Source organism: Leuciscus leuciscus (genome assembly GCF_965113295.1).
Source record: "Leuciscus leuciscus genome assembly, chromosome: 1".
NCBI lineage: Eukaryota > Metazoa > Chordata > Actinopteri > Cypriniformes > Leuciscidae > Leuciscus > Leuciscus leuciscus.
The window spans coordinates 13,681,893-13,705,813 of record NC_138725.1 but is presented as its reverse complement, the minus strand read 5'-3'; the positions used below and the strand labels follow the sequence as shown (position 1 = coordinate 13,705,813).

The 23,921-nt window shown below is 37.8% G+C and overlaps 1 protein-coding gene across 1 annotated transcript; it reads left to right on the top strand.

The window, feature by feature from the left end:
* The first annotated feature begins 239 nt into the window (after positions 1-239).
* LOC309499487 (uncharacterized protein) lies at positions 240-23,820 on the top strand. The gene is made up of 4 exons (XM_082170744.1): positions 240-1,343; positions 18,945-20,586; positions 21,504-21,612; positions 21,875-23,820. The coding sequence occupies exons 1-3, from the start codon at positions 1,286-1,288 to the stop codon at positions 21,511-21,513; spliced, it is 1,710 nt and encodes a 569-aa protein (XP_082026870.1). The 5' UTR covers positions 240-1,285; the 3' UTR covers positions 21,514-21,612; positions 21,875-23,820.
* The last annotated feature ends 101 nt before the right edge of the window (positions 23,821-23,921 follow it).

Sequence of the window (23,921 nt, the reverse complement as noted above, 5' to 3'; positions counted from 1 at the left end):
TCTCATTTGTATTGTGATGACATTGAACACATTTTTAATACATTTTGTATAGAAAGTTGTATATCATAACATGTCACCTCTGTACTTCTTGAAAGTGCTTGCTTCCTCATTATCATGCATCACATGAAAAAAGGAGTAAAATGAGTCTCTGATCCAAAACCCACAATAGATGGCGCTAATTCGAGCCGCCATTAAAGAAGAAGAAGAAGAAGAAGAGTTTCAGCGTCGAGTCTTCTGAGGTGAGGAGAGCAGTTCACGGTATTTCTCACATTTACTCAACCATCACACACACACACAGTTTGATTAAGCGACAGACTCATTTCTGTATTGTTTTCCTTCTGAAATAAACATTTAGTGCAGCAGCAGCGAGCATGAGGAGAATATGTTGAGTTCATTCAGACCTGAGCGATTTTGTGTTCGTTTGTGTGATTGTCTCGATGTTTGTGTGAGAACTGTTACTGAGTGTCAAGTCAAGAGTTACAGTTTGAGATCTGTGAGGGGAATTCATGAGCTTATAATGAGTTTTTTAGGATTATTGTCAGTTTTGAATAACATAATGCAATGATTGTAATCACTAGAAAATAAAAAATATATTTTAGATATTGACATTATGCTGTTGTAGTTATTTAGATGAGGTGGTTTAATTAAGTTTGGTTTGTTTTTATATATTTATGTTTCATTTGTGTCAGATGGTGAGAAGCAACAGTATTTTCTTTCAATAGAGCAGTTTAACAGGCTTTTATCATGTATCCTGACTCAAATAATGTGTTTCTAACAGCAAACACTCAGAATAAAGTGAGATGATCTGCTGATGATCCTGAATGGCTTGTTGAATGAGTGTTGATAGTCTGAGGCTCATCAATATTAACAGATCTGCTGAAAACACTCTTTATTTCATGACAATAGTTCCTGTTTTCACCTCATTTATTATGCTGATGTCTTCAGATCTCCTGTAAATTGACACAAACAAATACAGTCTGTTGACACCAATGAAATGAGCTTTAAGGTTAGCCATAAAATAAGTTATACATTCACATGTTACTTTACTTCAGACAGACAGACATGCTTACATGTGATATTTAGTATAAAAACAAATTCAGGAACTGATACTATTTTTTATTTTGTCAGATAAGCTCCTCCCACTGTAGTTACATCATCAGTGAAGCTCCTCCCACAGCATTTCTCCAATAAATGCTGTAAATTCCCATCAGCTACAAGTGAAGACGAGCATCAGGAAGAGCTGAAATCTGCAAAGACTGAGTTTATTAAAGAGGACAGTGAGAACATGAGTGATCCAGAACCCTGCAGAATGAAACACACTGAAGATCCTGAAGAACAAAGAGGTTGGTGTTTATTCTTCATTCATTCATGATGCTGAAGAACATTCATGTTAGAAACATTCAAGCACTTCATCACATTTAGATATGCAGTTAAACTATGAAATGGTACAGAATGTTTTTTGTTTGTTTTCAACAAATGTTCAGTAAAGGGAGGTTTGAGACGTTTGCATATTGATTATCAACATCAGATCAAGCTAAATACTCTTTTATCTGTTTTATTTGACATTTATTTTATATCTGGTTCCCAATTTGCAGCAACATTACCATCTTAATAGTATAGTAATTCATTTTATAGAAACATATATATTTACATATAGCCTAGTAATTTTCAACATAGTTTACACATATTTCTTTTAGGAATAATCAGTTAACACCAAGTTACTGATAAAATTGTATTTGTCAAATATCATACAAGTTATTCATAATTATAGAGATTATTCTTACAGTAACTTTGGTAACAGGGTTGATGAATGTGATCAACACTGTGGAGTAGGGCTGCGCGATACTGGGAAATATGCGATTTCTTGCGATATTACATTTCCTCGTTTTTTTATTTGTTTTTTTTTTTTATCATTTATATACATAGTGATCATACTAAAATAAACAGGTAGGCTAATAGATATTCTTCTGATCTTCATAAAGTTAACGTTACTCATGCAACACTTTAATTAATGGTTGTCTGTGAGACTCTGTTATTGTTACTTGGCATTTCGTTAGAAGTTTTGGTAGATTTGGGCTTACATTCTGTAAACACACTGAAGATACTGAAGAACAAAGGGCTTACATTCTGTAAAGCTGCTTTGAAACAATCTACGTTGTTAAAAGTGCTATAAATGAAGATGACTTGACTTGACCTTTTTGAAGTCTTCATATATAGGATTGGGTATTGTTTGAATTTGAACGATTCCGATTCCTTGTTTCGATTCCGGTTCCTAACGATTCTCGATTCCGATTCTTTTAAGAGGCAGGGTCAAAAAAGTTTAGGATATTTTAAATGAGCTAGCTAACCAACGGTCTTTCTGAAGGAAGTAGTCTGACCTTCTCCATCAATTTTAATTCTATGAACTTTTTACTTTTTATGAACTTTACTATGAATTTCTCACAGGGCTGTTTTCAACTACAATATAAATATCAAATCTATGAACTTGAATATAAATATTATAAATCATGAATATATTTTCACAGGGGTACACTTTCCTCAAGAGAGCTTTATTTTTGAAAACCTCATGAAAACACATTTACACATGAGTGTATAATGCTGCAGGTACTTAAACATGTTACCGTGCTCCCACTGATGGGCTAACCTGGGGCCCGTTCTTCGTACGTCGCTAACTCAGTTAGCTGGATTTGATTGTTGGCGATTTGGCAGGATCTTGGATTGTTTGGTTCTTCGACGCTCATCCTGGACTTGCTGTCATAGCAACAGGTGCGCAATCTTAAATCTGCTCGTGAGCAGGCTTATTTCATGTAAACAGGATTAGACTGCGGCTCATAAGCGGAGCTGATACGGGAAGTCCAGCGCAGCGCGATAGTGCACTTTCTGAGATATATATTTTTTCTCGTGACTCGTGAGATTGTCGTTTACATTATTAATTTGTTGGAAACGCACATTTATTTTCGACTTGTCGGAGTCGGGCTTTAACTACAGCACAAACTGTTTGCATTGCCCTAAGATTATTTGCGAGCACTTGGCTCTTTCTTTTACATTATTGGAGATTTTGTGGCATTTCCAAGCCACTTAAGACCCAATGTGGTAAAGCAGTTTTTTTTAAAGCAGTTTTTTTTAGGCTATCATAATTTTTTATGAACATCATGCAATCATGACCATGCCGATTACAGTAGCCTAGGCCTATATGTCACTCAGGCTTCACTAACGTGATTGGTACAGACTATAGGCTGCTAGACCATAGACTGTCAAGGCCTCAATGATAATGTGAACAGAAAGGGGGTGCACAATGTAAATGTGCAGCCCAGTTACTATTGTGATTCTTAATATTCCAGATTAGTAGTAATATATCAAATTTTAAAAAAGGCAGTTGACTAAAATCTTCCATATCACAAATGTGAGAGCAAAATGGCCAGGATCTGTGCATGACTTAAGAATTTTCAGAGATTCACATTCCTGCACATTATTTGAAAGTGGTAAGGAAAGTTCCACAATTAAATATCAAGCTCACTGTATTACATACACTTATGCTGATCCTAACAGAACTGCATTTTTTCATAGGTGATTATGACATGTTCCTGCCTGCAGACAGGTGTTTTATGACCCCATTCCCTGACCCAAACCAGTTACAATGCAGCTCTAGCCAGGACAAGGGCACACAATGAAATGAACTTTGGCTAAATAAAGGGAAGATTTCAGTGTCTGAAAAGTCTGAGGGTTGCACACCTGACTGGACATTGTTGCATGTGCCATATTACACAACATTACCAAAAAAAAAAAAAAAAAAAAAAAAAAATTATTAAATGTTTATAATAAAAGACAAATATGCTTAGTTCCTTGAGTTTTATTTCAATTGTTTTTGTAAAGAAAAGCCAGTGGTCAAGTGCCTGCAACAAGAGATATTAGACACATGCCTCATGCTACAAATGAAAAGGAAAAGTTGTCTATCCACTGCCCACCTGTAGGCCTATGTCTCCTCTGTCTGTGCAGACTCTTCTGTAGGCCTTTCTGTAGATGTGGAATCCTGCAACTTATATTGCAGCCATAAAGCATATAAGTATAAATTAAGTAAAGTTATTTATGCACTTGCACTTGCAGGTAGGCTAGTTCCTCCATATGACAGTTATCTGAGAGGGTTTATTCACTGTCCAGTGCAATGGAAACAAATGCACATTACAAAGTCTTATACTTTCTGTCCTTTGGAAAGTTAGAAAATGTCCACTTACTGCACATATTTCAGCCACCACTTTCTTGGGAACAGATATACAAGTGTTGATGTATTGTGTAAAAGTGCACAAAAGAGGAAAACACAATGTCATTACAATGAACTACACTCGGGAAAAATGTGATCAATAACTCATGGCAAAATATTTTTACATTAACATAAGTTTATCAGTTTTCACTTTCACAAATCAAAGCAATTCATCATTACTCAAGATTTAACAGTTGAAAGGACTATACGACCTTAATTTAATGCAGCAAAAATGATTTTACAGTGTAGGCTATTAAGATCTTTTCTTTTTTTCAGCCTTTTTCTTGGTTGCTCTTATAAACAGACAACCATTTATTTAACAGTGCCTTTTTATAAAAGAGACTATATAGGCTAACTATAAATTACCATTATGTAGAATATTTTTGTACTTCACTTTTATTTGTTCCCATGTTCTAGTGTGGTGACTCTGACATTAATGAACAAAGTAATTATGCAATTATTAAAATACAAAAATATAGGCTAATAAGTGATAAAAACATCTAACATGGCCACTTCTAATGGATTTAAATTGTCTGCTACTTTTTGCCAGCCCTCTCTCCTGGCTTTTGCAGACTTTGAGCTGTCCCCTGGGATTTAAATTAAACATTAAAATTCCGAATAAACTTCGACTATTAGTTCTTGCTCTGCTAAGGAGAAAAACTGAGCCCGCTCTTTGGCCACGCTGAACAGCCAATAGCAGCGTTGCTGATCAATGTTTCTACTATCGATACATATCCCCTTTTAACCAGCGCATGAACACGCAATTATCTCAGATAACTCAATCCTGCGATACTAATCATATCCGGCAAGTCTGTTCGAAGAACCGAGTTAGCCAGATCATGATTCGCACGATGATATCATCTTGGATGTGTCATTTGATCTAGGATGTAATAAGCAACGTACGAAGAACGGGCCCCAGGTGCAGAATAGCAAATAAACAATAAGAAACAACTTCACTGCGGTGCCAGGCTGGGGGTCAGAGCCAGAGGAAGAGGCAGCGGAGGACGGTTGGCGCAGCGCGTCAAAGATGGGGCACACATTTAGTTCTACTCCTTGAACTCGGAGGTGCTTTATCATGTTCGACTTGCACCCTCCTATGCACAAAACAATCTTGTCGCAAATGTTGCGTTTTGCCGAGATTTCGTTCTGTTTAGAAAAGTGAAGCCACACTTTGGACCGCCGACGCACGCTATCCATCTTCGACTCGCTCGGTTATGCCAACACTTTTGGTGGACGCTTCTTCGTTGGTGTTCAGCGGTTTCTTCTTCCGGTCGGCGGACTGTGAATCGAAACTAGGAATCGAAATTTAAACTTTTGAACGATTCCGGGAAAATCGCAAAGCTAGTCCCGGTTCCAATCGATACTCGATACCCAATCCCATTCATTTAGCTCCCTGAGATTGCGTTCCAGATGACTGTGGAGACTGTGGCCAACATTTTTCAGCACGACTTAGTGACACCGTCACTTTTGTTCACATATCGTGTTTTTTGCGTGCAAAATGGAAGCACATTTTTCCTATGCCGCGACGAGATGAGAACATCTCAACTTTTCAGAATTCCGCATGCTCAAGCAGGTCATGGTTGCATAGCAACGACAGACGCAAGCGCTGGTGGAAAGGAGAAAGCGGCGCTGCCGTGCTTTCCCTGCATTTTTAGACGCGATATGTGAACGGCCCCTTACACAGTACCTGGCTGCATTTATGACACGTCTTCTCTACTGAAGCCAAAATGCAGTCTGTCGTTTGCAGTCTTCTGAACTGTTAGTACAGTAAAGAAGTACTGTAACTGCCAAGTATTTAGAGACCTAACCCTTGCCCTTCCCGGGCTTTGGAAGCAGACGAATGTTGTGCTTAACAAACAGGAGCATTTCTGCTCTCTCTGTACTGATCCTATTTCTCTTTTCACTGACAATATTAGAAGCGGCAGAGAAGAGGCGTTCACTTTCCACGCTTGTACAGGGAGCTGACAGGTAATTGCGTGCCACTGGGGCGAGGGCAGGGAAGCGGGTCATGTTGCTTTGCCAGTACTGCAGCGGACTCACATTTCTGGGGATGGTGGGCTCACTCAGGTAACCATACACCTAAAAGAAATATAGACATGTGTATAAATATACATCTCTGGCAAATCATCAGGGCCCGGTTTCCCAAAGCGTTCTTATCTCTAAGTAGTTCTTAACCTATTCCTTAACCTCTCTCTTAACCTTATGGGACGGTTCCCGAAACGTTCGTACGCTAAGTATATCTTTTGTAAGTCACACTTTCGTAAGGTTGGTCTGGACCATTCGTAGCTCTCTCTTAGCGTTGTTGCAGGTCTAAATGAATATAATTCTGAAGTTTTAATACACCCAGACAGTATTAAATTAGGCTAATTCAAGTGTTTTCATGCAAAGAATAAAATTGTCATTACACTGATTGTTGTTAGATTTTTAATTATATTATTATACAATATTATTAATTGAATTAAAACGCTCTTTTAAAGGCCAGTGAAAGAATAGGCTACTGTCAGTTAAGTCCTATTCGGACGCTAATATTGTTTCTCATGGGCTCGTCCGGTATTTGAAACATTTACAGGGGTAAGTCTGTGATTTTAGTGCCGTCCGAATCCATAATATCAGTGTTTTTCTCACCCAATCCGCGTAAAAATCCCTGGCCAAATTAGTACCTTCTGTTTTTTGACAAACAGGTTGTGTGGTAATTTAATTGCCGTCTGAATCCACATCTCCGAGTTTACAAGAGATTCATAATTCACGGTTTAAATCCTTTTTGGTCACTGCCGAGCACCGTACGCAAGATGTAAACTTTTATTACTGAAATGCTGGAAAGTATTTACACAAGAACAATATTTCATCGCAGCTTCACCTCAGCGAACAAAAATGGGAAAGAAAAGGTGGCACGTAAATTTTTGAAAAGGTTATTGTGGCAGCAATAGGCTATATGTTACAATTTTAAAATATGTAGGCTACGCTATTATAGGCTATTATAGTTTGAATTATTTTTTATAATATCCAATAATCATAATAAATTGCAATTTCAACTATTTCTGAAGTGCTTCTTTTATAAAGATGACCGCTTTTTCACATAAACAGCCCCTGCACGAGAGAATAATTGATTCTCGAGCCATCGATTTCAACCAATTCAGCACCATCGCCACGGACAGCGCCGGGTCACGTCGCACTTAAGAAGGTATATCTTAAGCAGCTTCCAAAGGTATAGTTCGGGGAACACACTTAGGAAAATAAACAAATTTGGTAAGATATATCTTTCGAGTCTTCTTAGCAGGCTAAGAGTGAGCGTTATCGGGAAACCGGGCCCTGGACCATTCGTAGCTCTCTCTTAGCGTTGTTGCAGGTCTAAATGAATATAATTCTGAAGTTTTAATACACCCAGACAGTATTAAATTAGGCTAATTCAAGTGTTTTCATGCAAAGAATAAAATTGTCATTACACTGATTGTTGTTCGATTTTTAATTATATTATTATACAATATTATGAATTGAATTAAAACGCTCTTTTAAGCATAGGCTATTGTCAGTTAAGTCCTATTCGGACGCTAATATTGTTTCTCATGGGCTCGTCCGGTATTTTAAACATTTACAGGGGTAAGTCTGTGATTTTAGTGCCGTCCGAATCCATAATATCAGTGTTTTTCTCACCCAATCTGCGTAAAAATCCCTGGCCAAATTAGTACCTTCTGTTTTTTGACAAACAGGTCGTGTGGTAATTTAATTGCCGTCTGAATCCACATCTCCGAGTTTACAAGAGATTCAAAATTCATGGTTTAAATCCTTTTTGGTCACTGCCGAGCACCGTACGCAAGATGTAAACTTTTATTACTGAAATGCTGGAAAGTATTTACACAAGAACAATATTTCATCGCAGCTCCACCTCAGCGAACAAAAATGGGAAAGAAAAGGCGGCACGTACATTTTTGAAAAGGTTATTGTGGCAGCAATAGGCTATATGTTACAATTTTAAAATATGTAGGATAGGCTATTATAGGCTATTTATAGTTTGGATTATGTTTTATAATATCCAATAATCATAATAAATGGCAATTTCAACTATTTCTGAAGTGCTTCTTTTATAAAGATGACCGCTTTTTCACATAAACAGCCCCTGCACGAGAGAATAATTGATTCTCGAGCCATCGATTTCAAACAATTCAGCACCATGGTCACGGACAGCGCCGGGTCACGTCGCACGTAAGAAGGTATATCTTAAGCAGCTTCCTAAGGCATAGTTCGGGGAACACACTTAGGAAAATAAACAAATTTGGTAAGATATATCTTTCAAGTCTTCTTAGCAGGCTAAGAGTGAGCGTTATCGGGAAACCGGGCCCAGGACGTTATTATTCAACATGTGTATTCATTACACCAAATGAAATAAAATAACTGTTTATTCAATTATCTTTTTTTTCTTGTGAGGCCAAAACTCTGGAGTCCCAGTATATGTATGCCTGTCATTTCAATGTAGTAGCTAATTTATAAGATTGTTTCGCCATCTATCCACTGGAGGGTGCACCTACTACCCTATCATTGGTCAGCCCAGTAGACCCATTACAAGCCTATCACTAAATTTTAGACAAGACAGACTATTGAGATGCACCCATTACAGAATCTCATGACGGAGAAAAGACAGACTATTGAGATGCACCCATGTTAACCGTGGCATGCACCAGCAATCCTACAAGTTCAATAATGACTATGGACCGCAGTTTTTTCATGAGATTTGACTGTCAATATATGATCTGATCACACAAAGAAATGTGAAATACTTCATTTGAATGAAAGACTATTAAAAGATTATCTGATTCAAATAGTATAGTAACCTAGCCTACCTGCACACTCGTTGAACCTGTTGCCTGTTCATCCTGCTCCTTTTCCTCCAGAATTTCATCAAACATGTCCAGGAACGAATGCCCTTCACTTGGTGTACACATCCTCTTTTCTTGTGGTTCACCTTCTTCTGGCTCAGTGTCTTCTGCATCTGGTGTAGGCCCATCTGTGGCACTGGCGCTGGTCGTCGCTGATGCTGTCATCTTGTCCACTTCTTTCTCTAGCTTGTTCTTTTCCACTTGCTTGAGGTCTGCGTCAAAGTAGCGATCTTTGTATCTGGAGTCCAGGATTGCTCGGAGAAAGTTGTTTTGAATCTCTTGTTTAGGCATCAAGCAGTGCAGACATGGTAGTTTTGACCCCACTGTCGGTTTCGGCTGTCTTGTTCAGAAAATGCTTGAGTGCCACAACAGACGGGATCACGTCAGCAGCTGTAGCTGTATGCGAGCTAATCTCTTTTGTCAACTCTTCAAAGGGTGCCAGGAGTGTGGTCATTTTCTCAATGAGACTCCACTGGTTTGCGTTGAGAGATACAGGCAGCCCGTGGTAAGCCTCGTACATAACCAGTGTGCTCTTCTGTTCCAGGAGAGTTGTCATCATCAGGAATGTACTGTTCCAGCGCGTCGGGACGTCCTGTTGTAGCATCTTGGTCTTCATTCCCATCACTCTCTGGATGTCTCTCAGCCGAGAGGTACCAAGGGTGGAGCTTTTAAAATGTCAGACTATTTTTCTCGCTATAGCCAAAGAGTCAACAACGCTTCGCTGGCTTAGTACTGCATCGTGCACTGCTAACTGCCCCAGATGCAGCCCAGGCTTTTAACACCATACTCCTCCATCGCCTTCACCATATTTTGTGCGTTGTCTCGAAGCACAACGTGCACATTTTCTTTCCGGATTCTCCATTCTGCGTCAAACGCACTGGCTATGGCGGTACCTGGAATAAAAGGATAAAAAAAAAAGTTTAATCAAGGACACGTTAGCTAGTTGGCACATGATGTAATGCGTCTTTTTTCCCAAACAACTTCTGCCATTCCCGCATTCTGATCAGTCACGGCAGAAGTGGGTTGGGTGGGGGCACGTAATGAGAAAGAATATAGGCTATCTCAATGTCTGTTTTGTAATGAATATTAAAGCAGCACTCAGTAGCTTCGGGATTTCTTTGCTGTATTCTCGCTTTTTGCTCGCAGGTTTCTCTCTAGAGCTCCCCCCACAGCTTCGGAATAGATATTTGACAACACTGTTGTAAAAACTCGTTGGTGATTCTCAGACACCAGAGGCTATAGATCAACGACATCAAAGCAGATGGGACATTCTTTAAAACGTCTTCTTCATTCGGGTTCGGACAACGTGAGGGAGCGCAATAATGACAGCATTTTAGCAGATTTCTTTTGGCCGTAAAGCAAGTGTTTACATCGCGAGACCTGATATCACGCGAGACTTCCTGACGCGGCGGCCGGCGGCCCGCCGGCTCAAAGTTGCAAGTGCGGATTTTCCGCTCACGGGCACCAGGGGGGTGCGAAACGACCACCATTCAACCCGAAATATGTAATATAACCATTCCAATGACTCCGAAGCTGTTCAGTTAAGGTAAAAAAAGTTACTTAGTTCACCTTTAAAATAAGAAAGAATAAATAAGCAATGCCAGTGTCTGAGAGTTTTGTATAACATGCTCATTGGGTTAAATGGTGAGATTGACAAGTGCTGAAAAACTGTGCTGTTGAATTTACGCCTCCAGCCTAGTTCAATGATTGTGTAAGCTGCTCTGTACCTAACCTCTGTCATTAAGAAACATCTAGAAATTTCCCAGATATTTATAAACACCCCTCAGCAATCTCTGATGTTTTAAGTGAATCCCAACAAAATCCCAGTGCATAAACTTTCAATTATGTCCATGGTTCACGTCAACACACGCTGAACACTTGCTATGTGTAGGCTAGAATAAAGTTGGGCTGCAGCTACAGTGGATGTTATAATTGTTTAGTGTGCTTTTCATCCATTCAATGGTGAAACGAAACTCTTCTCTATCACTCAAGGAAGATATTTTTCCACCTCCACATAGGCTGTTTTTTTTTTACTAGGGTGACAATACATCAAGACTTTAGAGTAAAACCAAGCTGCAGCCGCGCGATACTGTATATAGGCTACTGACCCGGCTTGCAAGTGCATAGCCCGAAGGACGTTAGCTTAATTTCTACTATGTCGCCAAATATATGGATTGAGCCAAACTGGACTGTTTGGCAAGACAACTGCTGTTCTTTGCAATTCCTATTACAACTAGGGGTGGGGGGAAAAAATCGATTCTTAGATGCATCGCGATGCGGGACGTGGACGATTCTGAATCGATTCACAAATGTAAAAAATCGATTTTCCAAAAAAAAATGTAAAAAAAATAATTCTAATAACGTAATATTGACGGAACGCAAAAGGCGGAACTTTAAGCGGACGTGCACTTGCAGTGCGCGGACAGTCTGTGGCGTGCACATAACAGAGTCGCGCACATAACAGACGCATGATGGCTGAGCGCCAAATTTGAACGGCACCCTCTTCGTTAAAAGCTAACGTATGGAAAATTGACAATTTCATTGTGACCTATTTAGTATTTTTTGTATGAGAGCTGCTTTCTGTATTGTTAAGTTTTCACATCAATATGCTGTAAACCGATCTGTATGCAATATGTGCAATGCAATAGCCTATGTGCAATGCAATATGTGCAATGCCAGTCACAAAAGGTTACATTTTGACTGTACTCTCTGCAGATGTTCATTCACTTTTTTTGTATAAGCTGTTTTTGATTGTGGTATACAGCAAACATTTCAAGTCATAACTCTTTATTATTTAGTTGTAATAGCGGCTTTGTATGTTACTAATTATTCAGAATATACGTTAATCCACAAGCATTATATGAGAGCTGCTGGTACATAATTCTATATTTTTTAACGAAAACTGTTTGTGAATTTGCTACAGCAAAATGTTTTTTGTTTTTTTTTTGTCTGAAGGATTATATTGGTCATTGCAAATAACAAGAGGATGTTGGTTAAAAGTCTATTATTAAGAACATGCTGAAGTTTGTATTAATTTACTACAAGTATGCTGCTAGTACAGGCACACATTTATTTTCCTGTTGGTTCTTTGCCATGTTGGGACATATGCTGGCAAATGTAACCTTACATTTGACTTGCCAAATCACTTCCATTTGTTTTATTAATAAAATTAATATAGGAAGTATTGGAAGTAAGTTCGTTACGGGTCATCATAAATACTTTTCAAAGTATTCCTTATACCTTTAAAAGTACCAAGTAGTAAAAAAATAATTTAATTTAATAATCGTTAATAATCGATAATTGTTACCCTCTGAATCGTAATCGAATCGTGAGGTGCCTAGAGATTCCCACCCCTAATTACGACCATATAACTACATTCTGCCTGATACTAGGGCTGTCACTTCGAAAATCTAATTCGAACGGGTATCAAATATCAAGCAATATATTTGAATATCTATGAAAAAAACATATCGCACCGGACTATAAGTAGCATTTATTTAGAAATTTATTTCACAAAAAAAAAAAAGTTACGGACGGACGTGAGCCCTCTGAAAGCGGCACTAAAAGACTGCTTTACAACTTTCACAGAGACCTCAAACAGAAAACACAAAGCCTGTCTTTAAATTTTATTTAGTTTTTTCTTAATTGTATCTTAATTTTAATCAATGTTTCTTTAACCAATTGCCTGGATTTAATAAATAAGAAGTAGTAGATAGTAGATAGAAGAAATATAGTAGAAAATAGATAATCCCGACACGGAAGCGCCGGCGCGTGAACCTGGAGCTCGTCTCATAAATGAACCGAAACTCAGCGTATAAGGTACTTGCCTCACAAACCTGAGAAATGTATAGAAAGCTTGAAATGTCTACTTTTAAACAGAACAATTCAATTCAGATGGCAAACATTAAAATAAAAAAACAAATCATAGACTGTAAAAAATGCGCTACACATGGCACTTTAAAAACCAAATGGTTTATTTATAGTTTGATTACAGATATTTCACGTCATGTTCGAATGCATATTCGAATATCAAATAAAAAGTGACAGCCCTAATACACAGTTATATTTAGCCTACCGCGAGAGATATGTAGTGTTAGGCATTAGGCTATTGCAGCTGACATGCAAGCTCTGACTTTAATTTAAATCTGTCCAACAAAATAGCCAGGCCTACCTGTATGCGAGCCAAGGAATTCTTGGGCATGTAACACGGCTTTCTTCATTTCGAAGTTGTCATCAATCCACTGAGCCGTGAGGCTCAACATGCTTGTTTGGTTGAGGTCGGAACTCCAGATATCCATTGTAAAACTGATGTCATTGACATCGCTGTCGAGTAACTTGTGGACGTGGGTGGCTACGATATCATACGATATCAAGGCAGGCAGAGCGACATCCGTAAAGTAACGACGACTTAGCTTGTCATAGCGGGGCTCGGCGACCTCAAGCACCTCGCTGAAGCCTTTGTCTTCCACTACTGAAAACGGTTGGTCATCAACAGCGATCATCTTTGTTATTGCCATGGTCAATGCCTTTTGCTTAGGGGGTGGTCCTTGTGAAACTTCTTGGCCTTTTCCAGCGCTTGTTCTATGGGGCTACCGACTGGTGCAGCTGCCGTAGCGTAATGCTGTAATGTTAGCATTAACATTATCATATCGTCCGATATCATATCGGCTGCCGATGTATCGTGCACCACTAATAATTGTCATTTATCAAATATATTTAACCCCCTGGGGTCGGTGGTATTGCCGGCAATACCAGCTTGCTTTTTTTCTTATGAGTGCAAAAGAGACTCTAAACCATACAAGTTTCATACATCAATTGATCATGTTAAGTGTGGTTTTTTTTTGTATACTCACAATGAAACAAAGTTTTGTGCTTTTTGCTAAATAAAGAAAAATAAACATGATGCGAGTTCTGCTTTCTCTCTGTCAGTGAAGTCAATTCTTGAACGCGTCCAAAAATGAACTCAGCAAATACTCAAACAGGCATACAGACACGAAGCTTGAATTCTCTTCTTTTAAATGAAGTAATAAAAAATAAAAAAATCATTGTCAAAATAAATTAAAAATATTCAGTTTACATATGTATGAAAAGAGAGAGATGTCAGTCGTTCTCATCTCAGCTCATTATGTTTTAATGTGACCCCGCCCACGGAGAGCGTGCTCTGTTCAAACGCAAATGTGAGGCGATCCATGCAAACCTGTGAACGCCCACATCAGCTGGATAACACACACCGCGAGTTCACTTTCAGACTCATGTACTTTACGACGCCGTGAGGAATAATACTATCTTGATAATAATCCTGGAAAATTTACCTCAGAAGTTCTGGAAGATTAATTTCGAGGAGCAACAGATCCAGCTGAGGAATAGGTCAGTTATATTTGCTTTGTTCTAATCGCAAGTGTCTGTACACGCAAAAAGAAATAAATATGAATCGCGTTTCTGTGTGTGAATGAATGTAGCTACTACATCTGGCACAAATACTGTTTCACTAGTTCACACTTACAAATAAGTCAGATGCGTATTTGGCGTGCTGTCCGAGGAGAGGGCTCCGGGCTCGGTATTCGGCCCGAACTCAGAGTATCAACTTTTATAACTTTCATAACTTTTATCAAACTCTATTGCTATACTGAGATGAGGAAAAATCGACTACAAAAATCGGATAGATTATAAAGTTTTTACTGTAAAATACTGCCACATCAAATAAGCTTATAATGTTGTCAATTTCTGCTCATGTTAAATATATATATATATATATATATATATATATATATATATATATAATTATTATTTAATTTTTTAAAATAGTCATCAACTAAGTTGATGTTATAGTGTTTGTTCCAATGTAGGCAATATTCAAACTAATGAATCCTTAACTTTGAAATACGTATAATAAAATGTATACTTCAGTTTTTACAAAGAAAGATTACACTGGAAATATTGTTAAAATTGTAATTGTTGTTGTAATTGTATAACCTTTTTAATAAAATAGCAAAAATATATATATACAAGGATAGATGTAAACAAAATCTTAAAAGGTCAATATAAGCCTTCTCTTTAAATAATTTTTATTGTGTTTTATTTAGGGATGTCCCGATCCGATCCACGGCATCGGTATCGTGCCGATACTGGCCCAAAATGCTAGATCGGATATCGGAGGGGAGAAAAAAAATTATCCGATATCTATAATCCGATACCCATTAGGGGTGGAACGGTACGTATTCGTACTGAACGTACGTTCGGTGCATGGATTTACACTGAGAATACACGGTATAAAAATAAATAAATCTCGCGTGCACATTAATTAATGTAATACGGAACTAACGTTACTGTTAGATACGCGCATATGCAGGTTCTTTAGGGACACCTAATCTGTAGCCCGCCTTAGCTCTGAACGCGCGTCTATATCGCTTCAAACGCTCACTTTATCATTAAACGCGCGCGGCGCGTCCTATTCGCTTTGGACGCGCGAATGGATACAAACTGTTCAAGCATCGAACTAGACGCGATAGACGCAAATTTGACGCTCTATTCGCGTTTGGTGTGAACACAGCAAAATGAACAGGCTGCGATGTCAAGATTGCAATGCTGGTGTGTGTGTGTGTGTGTGTTAGAGAGAGAGAGAGGCACGGGCGCGATCGAACAGTGGAAACATAAAAACATACTCCGTCATTTTCATACACAGGACATCATTAAAACTGCAAAAAGTGTTTAGCCTACTTATATTTGTGTAAAACACAACATTGTGCTTTTGTCAAAGTGTAAACTCTCGTCAAACTGTAACTGTCACCCAACCAAAATCACACACACACACACGCGCGCGCGCGCTGTTTAAAAGCAAAAATGATCTCATCTTTTGGACATTCATCATTGCATTGGTTTTCATTTCTTGTCCTAAAACAGAGCATTAATCTGTTTATTTGTAAGTTACACATTCTACATTGAATAAAAAAGAAAATCAAATGTGTTTTTAAAAGTAGTATTATTTTATACAGAAATAAATTATTTATAATTCAGATGAGAATAAAGTTAAAGTTAATTAAAATTTTAAGGAAACAAATATATTGATCTGAAATATAGCAAATTAATTTTAAATTCATTCAGGTTACCAAACAAGGTCTTTTGAATAAAGGCTGGCAGTCTTTCATTATCAACTGTTGTTGTGGACTATATACTGGAGAAGTATTTGTTCTCCATTTGAGTGAGATGTTTTTATGTGGCTAATTGAGCAAAGTGCTTCCATTATATTTTATTATTATTAGTATTAGTTCAAGAATAAAATAAAAATATCGGATTGATATCGGTATCGGCAAATAGCCAAAGCTGCAGCATCGGTATCGGTATCGGAAGTGAAAAAGTGGTATCGGGACATCCCTAGTTTTATTAGTGACACATTTGGGTAGAGAATATATTCAAAAACTTTCTGAAAATACAGTATGAGAACAATTAACTGCACAATTACAAGAAATGTTTACCTTGGATTTTATACAATTTGCAAGCTCAAATTTTTGAAAAAAACAAAACAACTGTTTTATATATATATATATATATATATATATATATATATATATATATATATATATATATATATATATATATATATATATATATATATATATATATATACAGGGCCTGAAATTAACACCCGACCACGCGCCAAATGCGGGTGAATTTTGCAATTGGCGGGTAAAACTGTCAATCTACCTGCCACATTGGCGGGTAGCCAATGAGAATTGAGTGATTCATTAGTTGTTGGGTTTTTTTTGCGTCTGTTTTTTTATTTTTTTATTTTTTAAGTCCGCGACGTAAAATACGATGTTTTGGATGTGCGAGTAACAGTATTAAACTGTTGGTGAGATGGGATGAGATGAGATCAAGCAAAGCTGACGTTGGTTATGGTACAATGACAGTTACACAGATGTGTGTGCGTGTGTATGTTGAGTTGGGAACCAGTGAGAAAATGTCCGGTACCCGGTAACTTTACCAGTAATATTAATATTAATTTAGTTCTGCTTAACGGTTAAATTGACTTTGATTAGTATGCGCGAGTGAGAGAGCGCAAGACAGCGCTCGACGTGTTGTTTGAAGACGTGAGAGTGCGCGCGCGCGGCCGGGGCTCTCTCTGCTCGTTATCGCCCTGTCAGGCGCAGCAGTCATTCTATTCTACATCACTTACCGATCAAATAAGGCTTTGGCGGGACAAAAATCGAGACTGCTTTGGCGGGACAAAAATCGAGACTGCTTTGGCGGGACAAAAATCTTCGGCCGCCCCCAAAATTTAAATGCAGGAAAACTCCTGACAATGCTCGTAAGCGTTTGCTGCGCTGTTTCTTACCTTGCTTTACGTTGACTTTACTAGTTCCAGCTTCACCGTCACCGTTTTTTTTTGTTTTTTTTTATATTTGTTTAGAAAACCTCTATTTTCTTCTTCTCTTTTCTTTCCTCTTCTGAGCACCGGACTTGTGCTGACCGGGCATTTTGAGCGTACTGAACTTCAAATTAAATGACAACATCAAATTTTGATCAGTGGCCAAACCATTTTTGTCTTGGGTGTGGGGGCCCCCAGTTCTGGTGGGGGTGGGGACATGTCAAAAAGTGGTGGGGACATGTCAAGGAGACCAGACCTCATGAAGATGCAGCAGCAGTGGAGGAAGAGGAGTGCATCTGCTCCTTTTTTGTGGACTCAGATTAGCAGCAGTCAGTATATATGAATATGACATATGACTATGTCTGTGACACAACAAATCAATGAATAAAAAGATGCAGCACTTAAATGTGTATTCTTACAAGTTAAAGAACAATGTTTGTGTGATTTCTATTTTTCACCTTTATGAGGCAAAAAAAAAAAAAAAAAAAAAAAACTGGCTGGTAAAAAGTTACTGTGGCAGGTGGATTTGGTGGTCAAAAAAGTTAACTTCAGGCCCTGTATATATATATATATATATATATATATATATATATATATATATATATATATATATATATATATATGTATATATATATTTGTCCTTGCATTCTTGCATTCTTTCCTGTGGCTCAGTGACACACCTGAATGAATGGTTCATTATGTATGTGGGCCCCATTGTCTCCTCAGGTGTGAACCACTCTATATTCATGATGGTGTCATTGGATCATTCACGCCCACTCGCATATTGCCTTTCCAAACAAAAAGTGTCTTACAAAATTTAAATCAATGTATTGTTTTATGTGAATGATTAGGCAGGATGACTTTCACATCATTTTGAAGAAAAAAACTCTAGGCGACAAAATGCATTATTCAGAAGTCTTGTGGACACACATTTAGTATGTGTTTTGTGGCCTTATTTCAGAAACCTTCATTTTTAGTTTTTTCAATAACCATGCATGAACATTATTCTCTCAAAAATACAAACATGTACATACAAGTTGTTCACATATTATGATAGCCCTGTTTGTGCTAAATAGAGTGTAATGATACCTTTGCCATTAATATGTTTATAAGCAATTGAAAAAAGCACAAATGTCAGGGCATGTCAAAACATCTCAAGGACCCCAAAAACACCTTAGACCCCAGAGGGTTAATAGTTTTTGCTAAAGAAACATGGGATTCGTGCCTATAATGTTTTAAAAATAACAATTGGAAGATAAATGTACCTCATTCTTGGAAAATTTCATGGATATATATTCAATTTATAAAAAGGCTACAAATTATCTCAATATTTTATAACAGTTCTGCTTTCTACTTTTACATCAGGGCTCAATTTCATGTCCTTTCACTTTATATTCCTCTCTTGTAATTATTCTGATGTACTGAAAATTGAGAGAAGAATGTAGAGAAGAACTGAGTGAAGTGAAGGAGAAGAGTGAAGAACTGAGTCAAGTGAAGGAGGAGAGTGAAGAACTGAGTGAAATGAAGGAGGAGAGTGAAGAACTGAGTCAAGTGAAGGAGGAACATCATGTCAAACCTGGAGAAAAACCTTTGAGTCGCTCAAAGACTAAAAAGCCATTTTTAAAGAAAAAAAGAGCCGAGAAATCTTTCACCTGCACTCAGTGTGGAAAGAGTTTCACAACCAAACAACATCTTGAGTGTCACATGAGAGTTCACACTGAAGAGAAGCCGTTTAAGTGTGATCAATGTGGGAAAAGTTTCAGTCAATCTTCACACCTTAAAGAACACATGAGGATCCACACCAGAGTGAAGCCATTCCCTTGTGATCAATGTGGGAAGAGTTTCTCATGCAAACAAACTCTTGCACGTCACATGATGATTCACACTGGAGAGAAGCCATACACATGTGATGAATGCGGCAAAACATTTCTTATGGCATCACACCTGAAGACACACCTGACAGTTCATACGAAGGAGAAGCCGCAGTCATGTTCTGTGTGTGGAAAGAGTTTTTCACATCTGAAATCTTTACATGCACATGAGAAAATTCACACTGCTGTGAGAGAGTATGTGTGCTTTGAGTGTGAGAAGACTTTTACTACAGCTCAACATTTAAAAGAGCACCAGAGAATTCACACTGGAGAAAAACCTTACAAGTGTTCACACTGTGACAAGAGATTCAGTCACCCATCAAATCTGAAAAGACATGAGAGGATCCACACTGGAGAAAAATCTTACAAGTGTTCACACTGTGACAAGAGATTCAGTCAGTCAGCAAATCTGAAAAGACATGAGATGATCCACAGCGGAGAGAAGCCGCACATGTGTGATCAGTGTGGAAAGAGTTTTTCTTCTAAAAATCACCTGAAGCTACACATGAAGATCCATGCTGGGGAGAAATTGCATGTATGCCATCAGTGTGGAAACAATTTCACATACAAACATACTCTTGCTGTTCACATGAGAGTTCACACTGAAGAGAAGCCGTTTAAGTGTGATCAATGTGGGAAAAGTTTCAGTCAATCTTCACACCTTAAAGAACACATGAGGATCCACAGCGGAGTGAAGCCATTCCCTTGTGATCAATGTGGGAAGAGTTTCAAATACAAACAAAATCTTAATGTTCACATGAGGATCCACACTGGAGAGAAGCCGTTCTCATGTGATCAGTGCGGCAAAACATTTATCTGTACATCAGCCTTGAAGACACACCTGACAGTTCATACGAAGGAGAAGCCGCATTCATGTTCTGTGTGTGGAAAGAGTTTTTCACTGCGTCAAACTTTACATAGACATGAGAAAATTCATACTGGTGTGAGAGAGTACATGTGCTTTGAGTGTGAGAAGACTTTTATTTCAGCGGACAGTTTAAAACTGCACCAGAGAATTCACACTGGAGAAAAACCTTACAAGTGTTTACACTGTGACAAGAGATTCAGTCAGTCGGCAGATAAAAAAACACATGAGAGGATCCACACTGGAGAGAAGCCGCACACGTGTGATCAGTGTGGAAAGAGTTTCTCTGTTAAAAGTGACCTGAAGCGACACATGAAGATCCATGCAGTGGAGAAACCACATCATCTGAGATCACGGTAGGGGTGCACGATATTGACAAAATGTGATATTGCGATATCGATTATGAATATTGCGATATTGATATTAATTTGGATATTTTTAAACACATTTAAAGTTACAAAAGTTATGGGAAAATGCATCAAAATAGATTCATAACAAATAAAACAAGTTTTCTTACAACACAAGGTTTATTTCAACTGAAATTCACTATTCACTGTACAACATGAATAAATACATAATAACCATGTCTACAGAACAGGACATGTTTTACTGGTTGTATGTACACTAGAGTATAAAAAACTATAAATAAAGAGCAAGTCTACAGAACAGGACATGTTAGTTGATAGTTATCTGATCGTGAAAAGACCAGGGTAGGGTTGCACCAGCCGTTCGTAAGTTCTTTCTTAAATTGGAACATAAAGTCCACACTAGAGGCTTAGTAACTAGTAGCTAGTTTGTAACTAACGCTGTACTTTATTCCGTTGCACCATTTGTTCGTAAGGCAGAACGTAGCTAGTAGGTCGTAAGCTCTCCGTAAAGTAATGCGTAGTCGCATAATATGACGTTTAGCCTCGATGATCCAATAGCAGCCTTCAAATACGTGAGCAGATGTTGTGTTGAAATGCTGTGAATTTCAGTTTATCCTTCATTCTTTTGCCTCACGTTACTAACGGTAAAAATAAGTTTCCATTAAACTTGAATAGCATAAGTGTTTTTATATGTAACATTCAGAAACTGTATTTGAAATTAAATGAATAAGGATCAATAAATAAATATTGATACAAAAAACATAAGAAATTACGTTTATTGATTATGACTGATATTTGACATGCATGGACCGATGCACACAGCGACGTGCTGTTTAGGATGGGTTCGTGTTAAAGATAGCCGCTAACAAAGTAATCTTTTCTCATGATGTTCTCTCTCTTAAAAGGAAGAGCTGAAATCTGCAAAGACTGAGTTTATCAAAGAGGACAGTGAGAACATGAGTGATCCAGAACCCTGCAGAATGAAACACACGGAAGATCCTGAAGAACAAAGAGGTTGGTGTTTATTCTTCAAGCAGTTTTAGATTTAGATTTGTTGTGATAAGAAAAATATTTACAGTTGTTGAATAATCTAGCTGTAGCAATAAATAATAAGAGACACTTTCTATGACTATCAATGTACCTCATTCATGTTACGGTAAGTTGCAGGGATGTACACTTAATAAAAATGCATCAACATGTTTAGGTTTTGCCTAATGCCCACAGTTACATCAGGGTTCACTTTTATGTCCTTCACTTTTCTCATTTTTTTTTTTAGCTCCTGAAAATGAATCGTGTTTACCCTTATTTCAGATTTGATTAAAGAAAATGAAGAGAATGAAGTTAAGGAGAAAAATGTCAAAACTGGAGAAAAACCTTTGAGTTACTTTCAAACCAAACAGAAAGATTTAATAAATCGTTCACCTGCACTCAATGTGGAAAGAGTCTCACAACCAAATGTAGTCTTGAGTGTTCACACTGGAGAGAAGCCGTTCACATGCGACCAATGCAGGAAGAGTTTCATAAAAAAAAAGGAAGACTTAAGGAACACAACAGAGTTCATAGATGCGAGAAACCTTACAAGTGTTCACACTGTGACGAGATTCAATCAGTCGACATCTCTGAAAAGACATGAGTGGATCCACACTGGAGAGAAACCACACACGTGTGATCAGTGTGGAAAGAGTTTCACAGATAAAGCATATCTTACGGATCACATGAGAGTTCACACTGGAGAGAGACCGTTAATTTGTGATCAGTGTGGAAAGAGCTTCACTAAATCAACACACCTTAAGGAACACATAAAAATCCACACCGGAGAGAAGCCCTTCACATGTGACCAATGTGGCAAAACGTTTTTGTTGAATTCAGTCCTGAAGACGCACCTGACAGTTCATACGAAGGAGAAGCCGCATTCATGTTCTGTGTGTGGAAAGAGTTTTTCACTGCTGCCATATTTACATAGACATCAGAAAATCCACACTGGTGTGAGAGAGCACATGTGCTTTGAGTGTGAGAAGACTTTTACTACAGCTGCACATTTAAAACTGCACCGGATTATTCACACTGGAGAAAAGCCGTATCCCTGCGCTGCATGTGGGAAGCGTTTCAATCATCCATCTTCTCTACTCAAACATACAAAACACGTTCACTGTAAGTAGATCCTCTTCAGATCCAGCACTTTCAGGTTTGATACTGTGTCTTCGCCAAATGTGACACAATAATGCATCAAGCAATAAAATATAATCTGGATAAATCTTTCACAACCAGCCATAACAACCAACACGACTAAGAAACTTTATCTGAAGTTTTCACTGTGAATAAAGTTAATATTTAAAACCAGCAGATTCAACTGTGGGATTCAGATCAACTCAAAGTTCCTTCGCAAGAACAATGTCAAAAAGTTTAATCTTGTATATCATTTTGCTTCATGATATAAATTATTTTGTTGTGCGTACTTATGAGTTTCATATATATGGTCACTTGTCTTGTAATCCAAATGTATCAGTATTTTGCTTGTAAAAGCGTAATCATTCTTGTTCAGGAAGCTGAAGAAGAGGCTGTAACACACAATTTATTTTTATTTTGTTCTTCATTTTTGTTTTTAAAATGATAATTGTTCTTCCATTTATGATTCATTTAGCAAACCCAGATGCAAAATATAATATCATACCATCATGATATTACTGTCATAATATCTGAAAACCATGAAGTATTGTTTGCTTTTTGGGTTCTCTGTTTTGAATCACTCAATGCTCTTTAATTGCCTAATAAACTATACTTTACTCCACACATGACTGATATAGAATTAGACGGCTGTTTGTATACATTTTATTTGCTGTGTTGTTGTGTTTTGTGTGTTGTTGTTTTAACCTGTACAGGCTGGATAGCTTCAGCTTATGGGGATATGATGTGTTGAACTAACAACTCAGATCTAGAGGAAACACAAATAATTAGTTCACCTCTTGAGTCTTCGGGTTTGAGTTGTTCGTTCTTTTCGTCCTCTAACGTTTTGTAACGTTTGTCCGTGCCAGTTTGCGAATGTCTCTATTTCATCCCTCATCTGACATTTCCATAACATTTCCATTCGCCTGTGCATTGGCTTTTATCATCAGACCTGACATCTTGCAACTATGGAAGCTTATGCGTGGCAAATTTCAATTTGAGAAGTAATATACAAAATGACAATGCAATATGTAAAATGACAATGCATTTCTGTATTTAAATTTCCAATACATTTGTGCAACGTTTGGTGCAAAATGAAAATTCAATTATATAATTTACATTTGTCATTTCATACACTATTTTTAATATGCAAATTGAAT